Source organism: Microtus oregoni, unplaced genomic scaffold (genome assembly GCF_018167655.1).
Source record: "Microtus oregoni isolate MIOR12 unplaced genomic scaffold, Mior012 000198F_ref0000285, whole genome shotgun sequence".
In the NCBI taxonomy this organism is placed as follows: Eukaryota; Metazoa; Chordata; class Mammalia; order Rodentia; family Cricetidae; genus Microtus; species Microtus oregoni.
Window position 1 is genome coordinate 307,698 of NW_024544857.1, and position 12,682 is coordinate 320,379.

The 12,682-nt window shown below is 41.0% G+C and overlaps 1 protein-coding gene across 1 annotated transcript in view; it reads left to right on the top strand.

The window, feature by feature from the left end:
* Window positions 1-2,354: 2,354 nt before the first annotated feature.
* LOC121445485 (DNA polymerase alpha catalytic subunit-like) overlaps window positions 2,355-12,682 on the top strand; it is a 64,987-nt gene continuing 54,659 nt past the window's right edge. The window contains exons 1-4 of the mRNA XM_041647621.1: window positions 2,355-2,456; window positions 7,477-7,601; window positions 10,613-10,709; window positions 12,565-12,645. Of these exons, the coding sequence (XP_041503555.1) occupies window positions 2,414-2,456; window positions 7,477-7,601; window positions 10,613-10,709; window positions 12,565-12,645 (346 nt within the window). The 5' untranslated portion in view covers window positions 2,355-2,413. The remainder of the gene's footprint in view (window positions 2,457-7,476; window positions 7,602-10,612; window positions 10,710-12,564; window positions 12,646-12,682) is intronic.

Consider the following 12,682-nt stretch of genomic DNA (forward strand, 5'->3'; position numbering starts at 1 on the left):
GTGACTTTCCTTTCCAGTCATTCCATGACCCATCAAATCTGTGTTGCAGGAAGAGACCAATAAAGGAGAAGAAATAGAAAAAAAAAGAATTTTAATTTCAAATGTTCTTTAATTTCAAATATCTTTAAGTACCCATCTTTCCCAGCACTCTGTATTGAAACCACATTTTTGTGGTATAGAAATTTGTTAAAAGATAAGCCTTTTTTTTGATAAAGAAATACAATTTCATTTTGGTCAATGCATCTAGCTGAAAATTCATGTTCCATTACTAAGACGAAGAAAGAACATAGATGTCTTGCTTGTCCTTCTCACGTGGTTAATTAGGAAGGCCAGTGTGGGTTAGCGTGTGTAAAGCATCAACATAATCAAAAAAGTATATCGTAATCAGATGTATTTACTGATCGAAGTTTCTGCTAGCTGAAACACTTGCTGTCATCATTTTCACTGTTATATCCTTTCGGTTACATGTTTATATTGATAACACCCACATAAAATTATTACTTGTCTTTTAGGTACTGTTTTTTTTTTCTTGAGACAAGATCTTACTATGTAGCTTAGAATGGCCTGCTGTCCTCCTGCCTCAGCACCTTGAGTGCTAAGATTATAGGCATGTGCCTTTGCACCCAGCTCAGATGGTGGGATCTTTAATTTAGAAAAAAAAAGTATTTATTTTTATTTTAGAAAAAAAGTATTTCATTTACATATTTTGTGCTCATGTATGTGTGTTTGTGTGTCTGTTAAGACTGAGGAAAACTTGTGGAAATCAGTTCTCTCCTGCTACCTTCCACCATGTAGGTTCAGAGGAGCAGACTCAGTCAGCATGGGCAGCAAGCACCTTTACCCATGGGCTATTTCACTGCTCCAGATGATGGGACCTTAAAAGCTCTGTACAGACATTATTTCAATTAAAGGCATATGCCACCCCCCACATATTTTCAATTATTTCAATTAAATTTCACAGTAATTCCTTAGATAAGTAGAAACAATTTATAAAAGAAAAAACTTTGGTCTCTGAAACCAGTCCAAGGTTATATAGAAGTGTATGACTCAAAGCCCAAGCCTACCTGAGCTTTGCATTCTCCCAACATTAGAAACAGAAAGTATTTATAATTCAACCATCTTGGCAAAATACACGTTTTGCTTATGGATTTCATATATCTAAGCATTTGATAGATTGTTGCAATTAAGTATGTACACATCAATTTACCCTTTGCTCTTTTAAATATGAAATATCATTAAGCACTTCCCATTTTCTTGTTTTCACAATTATTATTATTATTATTTGATGTTCGACCATTAAACCTTCCGTCTTGTTTTTCCTCTATCCACCTCTCTTTTTTGAGGCAGGGTCTTTCTTGTAGCCCATGCTGGTCTAAAACTTAATAGTCTATTTTGGGGTCAAAGCTATCTTCCTGTCTCAGCCTCCCAAGAGTAAAGTTTACTGATAACTGTTTTTTTCCTTTCAGGTAAGAGTTGTATTTTTTTTTAATCAACAACTGTTTCTTAAAAGAAATAAGCAGCCGGGCAGTGGTGGTGGCACATGCCTTTAATCCCAGCACTCGGGAGTCAGAGGCAGGTGGATCTCTGTGAGTTCGAGGTCAGCCTGTTCTACAGAGCGAGTTCCAGAACAGGCCCCCAAGCTACAGAGAAACCATCTCAGAAAACAACAAACAAACGAAAGAAAGAAAGAAAAGAAGAAATAAGCAAATACCCAAACACAAACCACATAAGTCATTTTGTTCTTTTTCCAAGTGCATTACGTCAGGACTCATGAGGTCAGATTGTTCCTCTTGCGAGGCTGCCACTTTAGTATTTTGCTCAATAAAGATGTTGCACAAACTTTCAGGTTGTGACACACGTTTTTTTGTGGATAATCACACTCGGAGAGACCAGGCAAGAAACAGACTGCGTATCACCATCTGATTGTGCATCAAGGATGTCTCTTTTGAGGAGGGGGGGAGCAGGGAGGACAGAGACGGAGCAGCGACTGGGAGACAGTGTCCCTTCCATTTATGCCCGCCCGCATTTCTTTTCCCAGAAAATCATCTCTGATGACCAGAGAACCCCTTTTCCCACGAATCCTGCAGGGTTTTTTTTTTTTTTTTAAAAAAACAGCGTGCGTGCGCCTGCGCAGTGTCCTAAGGAGGTTTCTTTTCAGCGCCCGACCGCTTTCTCCCTCAGTTCTCAGGCCTTGCTGGTTCCCGCTTTCCCTTGGGGTCATCACGGGGCGCCAAAAGCGCTCCCGCGGGAAGGCCGGGGGCGGGACGCGGCTCGGCGGGCGCTGAACGTCAGTGGCCTTCCGGGCGGAAGTCCACAGCCTCCCGAGCTGCTGATTGGCTTTGCTACTTGCGCCTATCTCGGCCCCCGCGCCAGTTTCGGGCTGCTTGGCGGGGAACCGGGAGATTGTCTGAGCATGGCGCCTGTCCACGGCGACGACGGCGACCTGGGCGCAAGCGGTGAGCGAGGAGCCCTTGCTCAGGGCATCTGGCTGGGAGTGTGGGGGGTAGCGGCATGGTTGAGGGGAGCGCGGTGGGGGGGGGGGGTCTCCGCTGTGGATTCTTCGGAAGGTGGCGCGCTTTCGGACCGCCCCTCGGGTCTGTTTGGCGGGTGACCTTAATCTTTCTGGGCGGAGACCCTAGGGCTTTGGGACAGGGCTTCCTCCTGGGGTCGGCGGCTGAAGGGCTTTTCGGGGGAGGGTCCCTTCTCGTGTGACAGGTTCCGCAGTTGGTGGCTCTTTTCATGTCCTTGGATGAGTCGCAAGCACGTGCGGGTTCCAACTTCCTGGCAAGCGGTGGCGGCGGTTTTTGCCCTCTCCGACCAAGGTGTCTGGCCGGGATGGAGCATGCGTGTGCCTCTGTTTCTAAGAAGTCCCAGCGAGCTCGGTAGCAGTGATATTGAGGACAGCATTGCGAGTGCTGTCACAGATGCATTTTGTCGCTACACGGTCAGGGCTTTTCAGGTCCTACAGGGAAATAAATGCTTCATGTGCTGCAGAGAAATAGTGTTCAGGTCTAGTCATTTTGGGCGAAGTTTGCAAAAAAAAAAATCATCTGTAGCGTTTTGGATGCCCTGGCTATCAGGCAGTTTGTGAGCAGCAATCTTTAATTTCCTGAAGTTATTTCCCAAAGTAGAACTCGCAAATGCAGACGGCCTTGCTTGATTTCTGATTCGCAGCGGCGTTCAACTGAAGTGTAACTGAACTTCAGTTCGAACTTCAAATCAGGTACTTTCTTAGCCCCACGTCACATGGCCTGTCACTCACCGTGCATCGCCATTAATGAGCTCTTGCTTCCTAATCACTTTTAAATCACAGGTTTCAGATTTTCTTAGCCTTTCCCATTTGTGAAGACACAATTGTTTTTGGAGAGTCGACTAGTCAGGATTACAAATGGAATGTGGGTGCGTGAACAGCTTTCAGCCCCCCCCCCCCATCAGTGATTTGTCTCAAGCCCATTCTTCACCCTAAAAAACTATACTCCATCTGTGAACATCAAGAAATCATGCTTTGGAGGATACTGTGCAATCTTGAGACCCCTCTTAAGTCATAGTGTTGATTAAGTATTTGCTGGGGGACTTGTGACTGGGATTTTTCCTTTAGAGCAGACCAGAAGGTTGTTATGTGAAAGACTGCTGTAGGTTACTGTCTCTGCCTGCTTTGGGGGAGGGTTGAGCTTCTCCAAGTGGTGGTTTGGAAACAATATTTGAATCTTTGTGTTGTTCCCCATTCTTATTCTTTTTTTACCAACTTGCTTACACGAAGCATTAGAGACATGGTTTTTTTTAAAAAGAGAACACAGTCTTTTTGTGTTGGAAGGTGGAGCACCTGGACAGCAGAAAGTACCAAGGTGTGTAATTAGCTGTTGTTGTACATAGAAAGCCACTGGGGACTTGAATGATAGAAAGTGTGGTATATTGGTTTGTTGAGCAAATATTTATTATGTAGGTACTCGGCATAGGCATTCTGCCAGGCTCTGGCATTAGCATGGTGGGTAGAATGGGTGTGGCTTCTGCCTTCATGGACTGGAGAAAGTAAACATTCATATGTAGTGCCACACTGAGTCTCCCCTGAGGAAACTGTTTGCTTTATTTTTGCTTTCTGAAGCTAGACCAAAGCATTCACTAGGTGTGATGTGTGGAGTGTTTGTGTATATGTGTTTGATTATCCTATAACTACATACATACATGCATGCACAGACACACACACAAACACACCCCCCCCAGACATTTACATGTGCACATTGAATTTCTCCTGTACTGCTAAGTACAAAATAAGATAGCCATACTTATTTAATTCTTACACCTTTATGTAAGAAATATTAAGCTTTATGGGGCAGATGTGTTTCCCCCTTTTCATGAGTGTGAAAGGGTCTTAAAAGATCTATAAGTAGCTTTTACTGTGTATGAAAAGAGATTGGGAGTTTAATGGTTTAAAAAAAGCCATATAGTCGTTCATTCAAGAAGCATTACAGCTACTGGAACCAACTCTAGTTACTTTAAATTGAAGAAATTTATTAGGTTGCTGTGTTATTTGCAGTGATCCTGTAGGACTGGAAAGCCAGTCTGGGGCTGCTTAGCCAGAAACAGTGATTACCATTGTGCTACAAAACTGGGCCAGAGAAGAGGTCATTGCAAACTATGGAAAGGTATCGGATGGTGAAATTTATACCTTGAGATATACTGGCCTCACATTTTCAGTTCTGTAGTAGTGATTTTTTGCAAACTTCCTTAATACATGTCTCCTTCCTTGGGACATTAGCCTTCAATTTAAAATCTGTCACTGGGAGAGACTATTTTATATGTTCATAGCATAGCTCCAAGGCGTCTGGGAAGGAAAACCTACTATAGCAGGTCAAAGGCTCTGTGAATCTTCAAGCCATAGGAGAGAATTTCTCAGTTTCAGATACTAGGCAGCTTAACAAGGTGAGCCTGTTATTGAGGCACATACCTACAGTTCTACCAGTTTGGAGGCTGGGGCTGGAGGATCTTCATTTAAGGACAGCCTGATTACCTAGCGAGACCCTGTCACAGAAAAAAAGTGAAATGTAATAAAACAAGACAGATGTTCATTGCTTAAGTGGCTTACTGGTGGTCGCATGTCACCCACTAAAAATGGCAGAACTGGGGCATCTGTTCTGTTATTTCTAGAATCTAGGCTCTAATTTCCCTACTTGCTGTGTATTCTTGCAAGGAAATTAGCTTCCACACTGGCTTTCTCTCAGTTTCTGGGAACAATTCATTTTCTTCTCTTTGTAATTTGGCTCAGGTCTCTTCCTCTGTTTCTGTCACGTTTTATTCTGTTTTGTGATGTTGAAATTTTCCACTTTTTAGGCTTGCTGGAGACCTCTCCTGTGAAACCTTCCTCAATTTCCTGAAGTTATGGTTCTCTCCATTTCCACTGCATTCTTACTTTTTCTATGGCACCATTTAGGTCCTTTTGTATTACTTGACTGTGAGAACCTTGGGGACAAGGAAGCTGTCTTATTTGTATTTTTATTTCAGACTTTGTGCAGTGGTATAGTGTTGACTATGGAGTAAATCTGTTTTAAGATCTAGAGAGTTTGGGGTGGATGTCAAAATCTTGAATTTAATACACTGAATTCATCCTTAATAGCTATGCCCAATAATCTCTGGACCTTTTTCATGTAGGCCTGCTCAAAATTTTTTTAAATTAGTTGAATGACACCCAAGATTTTGTGACTGTCATCAAGTATCTGCATTCTTTAATTTTCAATTAATACCGTTCTGAAAATATATTTAAAAGTCAAATGTGAATGTCAGACAATAGCCTGAGATGCTACAGAGATTCCATTTCCAGAAAGCTAGGGAGAAAACAAGATCTCTAATTATACTTTACCTTAAAGATACAGTTTTCAACAGTTTATAGCCAACATTGAATACATATTCTTTAGGTCTTATTTTACGATTCAGTCAGACACTTAGTCAAACAACTTAATGTCACAAATGTTCCAGCATGGATGTTTTTAGGATGCCTCTTATCAATGTCTTTTTTTCTGCCATTACTCTTTTTAGTAAATCAATCAGTATCAAATAAAATAAAGCCATTTTACAGACATATTTGGCAGTCATGCTGAGCCTAAACTCATGGCTGCCAGGCAGCACTGTTGATTTGATCATTTGTCATGTGTATAAAAGTCTTAATTCTGTGGATGAAGTGTGTGTGATTGTATGTGTATGTGTGTATGTATGTATTGGCCAGTTTGTGATGATCCAAAGCGTACATGGTCAAAAATTGAATGATTGAACACCAAGGTCTTTTGATATTTCACTAATTGTACAAAGGGCATTCCAACCATTGTAAATTTTTACTACAGTCCTATATTGTCATAATCTCTGAGTGCTCTTTTGAAATTCCTTCAGCCAGTTTGTTTCTCTGATATTCCAGGTGCTTTCTTTATACTTCCATCAGGGCATATGCTACTTAACATTGTTTTAGAGCCCCTCGCTACTCATCTTCCATGTTAGATTGTACATTTCTATGCATTTAGGAACTATATCTTTTTCATCTCTCATAGCATCTTGTACTTTGCAAAGAATAGGTGCTTTTTAACTCCTTTTGTTTTGACTAATGGAACACCAAGTAAATTATCCTTTACGACTCACTGAGTTGCTCATGGTCTGATGGAAATATTAAGTCTGATATCCATCTTTAATGTTTCTCTACATGATTTTGAGATTTTCCTCTTAGCAGAAGACTAGAACTAGTTAGTGTGCTGCTTAGTTTTAACACAAAGTAGGATCATTTGGGAAAAGGGAACCTCAGTTGAGAAAATGCCTCCATCAGGTTGGCCTGTAGGCAAAGTCCATGGAGGCCTTTTCTTGATTGATTACTGTGGGAGGGCCCAGCCCACTGTGGGAGGTGCCAACCCAGAGTAGGTGGTCCTGGGAGATATAGTTGATTGTGGTTTTGAGAGTAAATCAGCAGCATTCCTTTAATTTTTTTTCTGTTCCTGACTCAAGGTTCCTTCCCTGACTTAACATGAAATAAAAAAAAATAGACCTTTTCTTTCCGAAGTTGCTTGTGATTAGTGGCTTTATTATAATTACTACTACTATTATTTTGGGTTTTGAGACAGGGTATCACTGACCGCTAGCCCTAGCTGTCCTGGAACTCACTTTGTAGACCAGGCTGGCCTCAAACTCAGAGATCCACTTGCCCTTGCCTCTTGGGTGCTGGGATCAAAAGAGTGTGCCACCATGCCGGGCCTTGTAGTCAGTATTTTATCACAGCTACAGAGAAGTGAACAAGATAACTGGATTCAGCTGTTCTAACTGGAAATTGGAGGAAATTTTTGGAGAGTCACAGGATCTTCATATTTGACCATGAATGAGCTTTGTAAATTATTTTGCGTTCTAAACATACTCACTTGGTTATGATTGTCCAGAAACAATCCTTTGGTTTTGAGGGAATATGGTTGGTAATTTTATAACATCTCATAAAACTTGGCTTTTTTTCAGCTGTATCAGATTCAGCGAGTTTTGTAGCTTCTCGAGCTCGTCGAGAAAAAAAATCAAAGAAAGGACGCCAAGAAGCTTTAGAGAGACTGAAAAAGGCTAAAGCTGGTGAGAAGTATAAATATGAAGTAAGTAATGTTTTAATCCTGTCTTTCATTTCACAGCCTTCAGGCAGTCCTGTGTCACTTATACCTCTTTAGAAATATTAATATATTTAAAATATTTTTTCAGAGTAGGGAGGCCAAAGATAGAACCTAGGACCTCTTACATGCTGGGCAAGCATTCTACTACTGAGCTGTGTTCCTAGACCTTTTTTCACTTTGGGTTTTGAGATTGGAGTTCACTACATGGCTCATGGTGGTCTTGAACTTAAACCCTTTTTCCCCTTTTTTTTTGTTTTTGAGACAGTGTTACAGGGTTTCTCTGTGTAACAATCCTGGCCGTACTGGAACTCACTCTGTAGATGAGACTGGCCTCAAGCTCATAGTGATTTACCTGCCTCTACTTCCCAAGTGCTGGGACTAAACGCATGTGTTACTACTGCCTGACATTGAATTTGTAATCCTAATGCCATAGAGTTTTTCTAGTAAGTAGAATTATGGGCCTGTATCACTAGGTCTGGCTCATGTTTCTTATAACATAGTGGACATATGTGGGCATTAGGTAGATTTACAGATTATAAAGAGTACTAGACCCTTTAAAGTTGTTGTCTGGAGTTTTGCATGCCATTTTTAAAGTAAACGTAGTTACACCTGTGTTTTACTCTTATTTCACATACTGTGTATGTCCCTTAAGGGACATGAGAAGTGCTTTTAATTTTATTATATTAAGTTGTCTAGCTAAGCATTTTCTCAGAATTGTTCTTAAGCTCATTTGCTGGGGATCAGCATTGGAGATTTGGACCTTATTGTTGGTAAGATTGAATGGGATACTTTTGACTGTTTTGTTTTTTTAACCATTGTTTATAACCTGTAGGTCAAAATCAGAATGCATAACATTGTCTAGCCTCACCTTCCATACTCTTGAACATCTTAACTGCCAACAGTTGAGAAGAGATAAACAAATACTAGAAAATAATAGCAACTAATATATTTTCTGTGTTAACACATATTCGAAGTGCTTTTACCGATATGCTTTTCATTAAATCTTCTCAGTGATCATACAAAATAGATAGTATGATTAACAAACTTTTCAGGTGGGGTAACTGGGCACAGGAAGCTTAGTGAGAGCCTAGTTGAAGGGTCTTTATTTGAACCTAGGTGATCTGTCTTGGGAATATTCACATTTAACTCTGGCCTATATTGTATTGGGGTATTAGCCAAATAGAAAAGATTTTGCCATTTGACACCATTCAAGTTAAGTGAGGCTATGGTATCATAAAGAATTGCTAAAAGGGTTATGGTGAAGCAGGAGTAAATTTTTTTTGGCAGGGGAGGTTAGGCTTTTGAGACAGGATTTCTCTGTGTCGTTCTGGCTGTCCTGAAACTTGCTCTGTAGACCAGGCTGACTTTGAACTGAGAGTTCTTCCTGCTGCTGCTTCTTGAGTCCTGGGATTAAAGGTGGGTGCCACCACTGTCCTGTGAGTAAAGCATTTTTAAACGTAGGAATTTCTGTAAAGGAGTTCTCTGGGGTATTTCAGATGTTGGTGTTATGTGGCTGAGTCCCTTTATACATGTATCGTTCTAAAAAGAGTTCATGATGGGCAATAGCAGTGTGCTTTTTAAAGATAGTCTGCTGGACTCAGAATATGGCTCAGTGGTGGAGTACTTGCCTAACAAGAACAAAGCCTCGGGTTTTATCCTCAGTAATACACATGCAGAAGATAGAATGAGAAAGTTTCCTTGTGTCTTTTAAAGACATGTATTTTTATTTATGTATATGTGTGTTTCTGCCTTTGTGTTTGCACATGTGCCTGCAGGTACCCCTGGAGGCCAGAAGGTGTTGGATTTCTTGGAACTGGAGTTATAGGTGGTTCTAAACCATCTTATGTGGGTGCTAGGAACTAAAACTCAGACCCTCTTAAGCACTGATCCGTCTTTTTTAGTCCCATCTTGCTTGTTATTCCGTATAATGGAAATCTAGTTAGCTGTTAACCGTTAGGCTTTCAAGACTCTGTGTTCCAACTTTTTTCCTAAGATCTTAGCTTTTCTAGTATGTTTGGTATGTTTCCCCTTACAAAAAGACAGACTCCTAAGGAGGGGGCAGTTTTTTTTCAAGACATGGTTTCTTTGTGTAACAGTTTTGGCTGTCCTGAAACTCACTCTGTAGACCAGGCTGGCCTCAACTCACAGAGATCTGCCTGCCTCTGCCTCCCCAGTACTGGGATTACAGGCGTTGCCACCACCACCAAGCCAGGAGGAGGCAATTTTAAAAGAGGTTTGCCATATTCCCAGTCAGGCAGGTAGTGGCCTATCACCATGGGTAGCTGTAGTAGTGGTGTGCACCTGTGCTTTTATTGCTTTAACTGTGCAGAGGTGGTCTGATATTTTTATATTTGTGGGCTAGTATGATTTGAGAATTCACTACTTTCACTGGACTTCCCACTTAGATTCTCATTCACTTTCAAGGCCTGAAATCAGGGAGGATTATTGGTAGGACAAACAGATCATTCAAAAACCATTTCTTCTTTGCCTACAGAATATAGAGTGAATTTGTTTGCTCATTTTTGGAGGGCACGAATAAGGTATTTTATTTAGTTAATTGAACTGTTACTAAAATTAGTATCTTTGCAGGGCATTTACCAGTTAGTGTGAAAGGGTACACTATGCCTTATGCATTTAAGTATAGGAAAAAGTAGTCTAGAAATTATGTGAACAATCCCCAAAGCAGCTAATAAAGAATTGGCTATAATTCAGTTTGTTTTTTACGGAGTAGATGAGTAATTGATGGTGTGACAAGTGTATTATGCTAATGGAATCATTTAATATCTTATGTTAACACCCACCTAAAAGGAATACTAAGTTAATTGATGTCTATTTAAGGAAAACCCTGCAGTGGTGTTGAATGTCAGAACTCATGATTTGGTTGCAGCTACTCTATCAGCCTTCCATTCCAGTTTCAATTTGACAATTTCTTTTCATCAGAATTGTTTAACACTTTCACTCCATTTGAAGCTTTTCCATAAACTTTGTAATGGCAGGTTGAGGACCTCACAAGTGTTTATGAAGAAGTTGATGAAGAGCAGTATTCGAAACTGGTTCAGGCACGGCAGGATGATGACTGGATCGTGGATGATGGTATGTGGGAGGAAATTGCCTGCTAGGCACTGTGTTCGTTACTTCTTGATTGTCATGTGGGGCAGTTGCTGTGCCTGAGGAGATGTGGGGCAGTTTCATTAGTTATCTTTTTCTTTACTATGATAAAATACTTGATGAAAACAACTTAAGGAAGGTAAGGTTCATTTAGGTCACAGTTTGAGGCTATAGTCCATCGTTCTTGGGAAGGCATGGTGGCAGAAGTGACATTGTACCTGCAGTCATGAAGGAGAGGGGGCAATGCTTTGTGTTCTGTTTGCTTCCTTCTGTTTAAGTCCAGGGTCTCTATGGAATGGTGCTGCCCACACTTGATGGGTCTGCCCACCTTAGTTAACCTTAATCTAGATAAGCTCCCACAGGCATGCTCAGAGGCTTAGCTGCTAGGTGCTTCTGTAGCATGTCAGTTTGGCTGACAGTCAATATATGCTGTCACAGCATTGCTACATATTTTTTGTTTAGATTTTCCATAGTGCTTTGAAAATGAGGAAGCATGAAAATAGGAAGTCTACTTAAGAGCCATTTAGAAAATAATAGGAACATACCGAAGAATCCCCCCCACCCCCCAGGACATGACTGACCATGTAGGAATTGAGAGGGAATGCTTGGGTCACTGGGTTCAATCATCAGTGTCTTCCTTTACAAAAAGGAATAATGAAGAACTACCAATCTGTGGATCCAACACACGGCCCCATAGCCCGTGGAATTAAGGTATACACTTTCCATCTAGTCTTGGGTAAGTCAGTTAATATCACCTAAGCCACAAGTTTTCTGACTGTGGTATAGAGATAAGAGACTATCTTCTAGAGTTGCTGTGAAGAATACAGCAGGTTGTAGGTATAATTTGAGCCACAGAAAGTATCTTGAAGAGTGGTCTTTTTGTTTTTGTATAAAGGTCACTGGTTCCTGCTTATAGGTTCTAGGTTCTGATTTCCTTCCTTCCTTCCTTCCTTCCTTCCTTCCTTCCTTCCTTCCTTCCTTCCTTCCTTCCTTCCTTCCTTCCTTCCTGCCTCCCTCCCTCCCTCCCTCCCTCCCTCCCTCCCTCCCTCCCTCCCTCCCTCCCTTTCTTTTTTTTCTCTTTTCTTTTCTTTTTTGGAAACAGGGTTTCTCTATGTATCTCTGGCTGTCTTGGAACTAGCCATGTAGAGAAGGCTGTCCTCAGACTCACAGAAATCCACCTGCTTCTGCTTCCCGAGTGCTGGAATTAAAGGTGGCATCACCACTGCCTGGCGTAGGTTCTGATTTTCTGGCATGAGAATATTGATCAGAGGAAAGAGATGAAGACTATATTCATGACTCCTATTTCTGTAATTGGTCAACTACGTGACTAGTCTTCCCATGGAAATTAGGGTGCTTTTCAGGGCTTGTGATACTTCCTTTTCTTTCATAGAACAAAATGACTATAAAGCAGCCTTATTTTGGTCCTGTGTGTCAGATCGTTTCTTTAGCTCACCTAGCTAGATATGCTATGTATCTTTAGGGTTTGACTTTGTATCTGCTGTGTGGATGCTACTATATCTTTTCTAATACCCATTCGAACAGAATTCTACCAAACAAATTGGAACATACCAGAAAAAGTGAGTAAGTAAGTGTTTGGGTTTTAATTTTTTGAGCCATGAATAAAATATTATTGTTCACTTTTTATTTTTTGTTACTTTGAGGCAGGCTTTCATTCTGTAGCCCTGGTTGGCCTTCAGCTCGTTTTGTAACTCCAGCTGGCCTCAAACTTGCAGTCTCCCTGCCTTAGCTCCCTAAGTGCCGAGATTACAGAGATGCACCACATGCCCAGCTTTGGACCACTTTTAGAAATTAATTTCAAAATTAAATTTTATTCTTTCAGATGGTATAGGCTATGTGGAAGATGGCCGAGAAATTTTTGATGATGACCTTGAGGATGATGCACTTAACACCTCTGGGAAAGGTACCTATGTTCTGTTTTGAAAGATGTCATTTTGAGA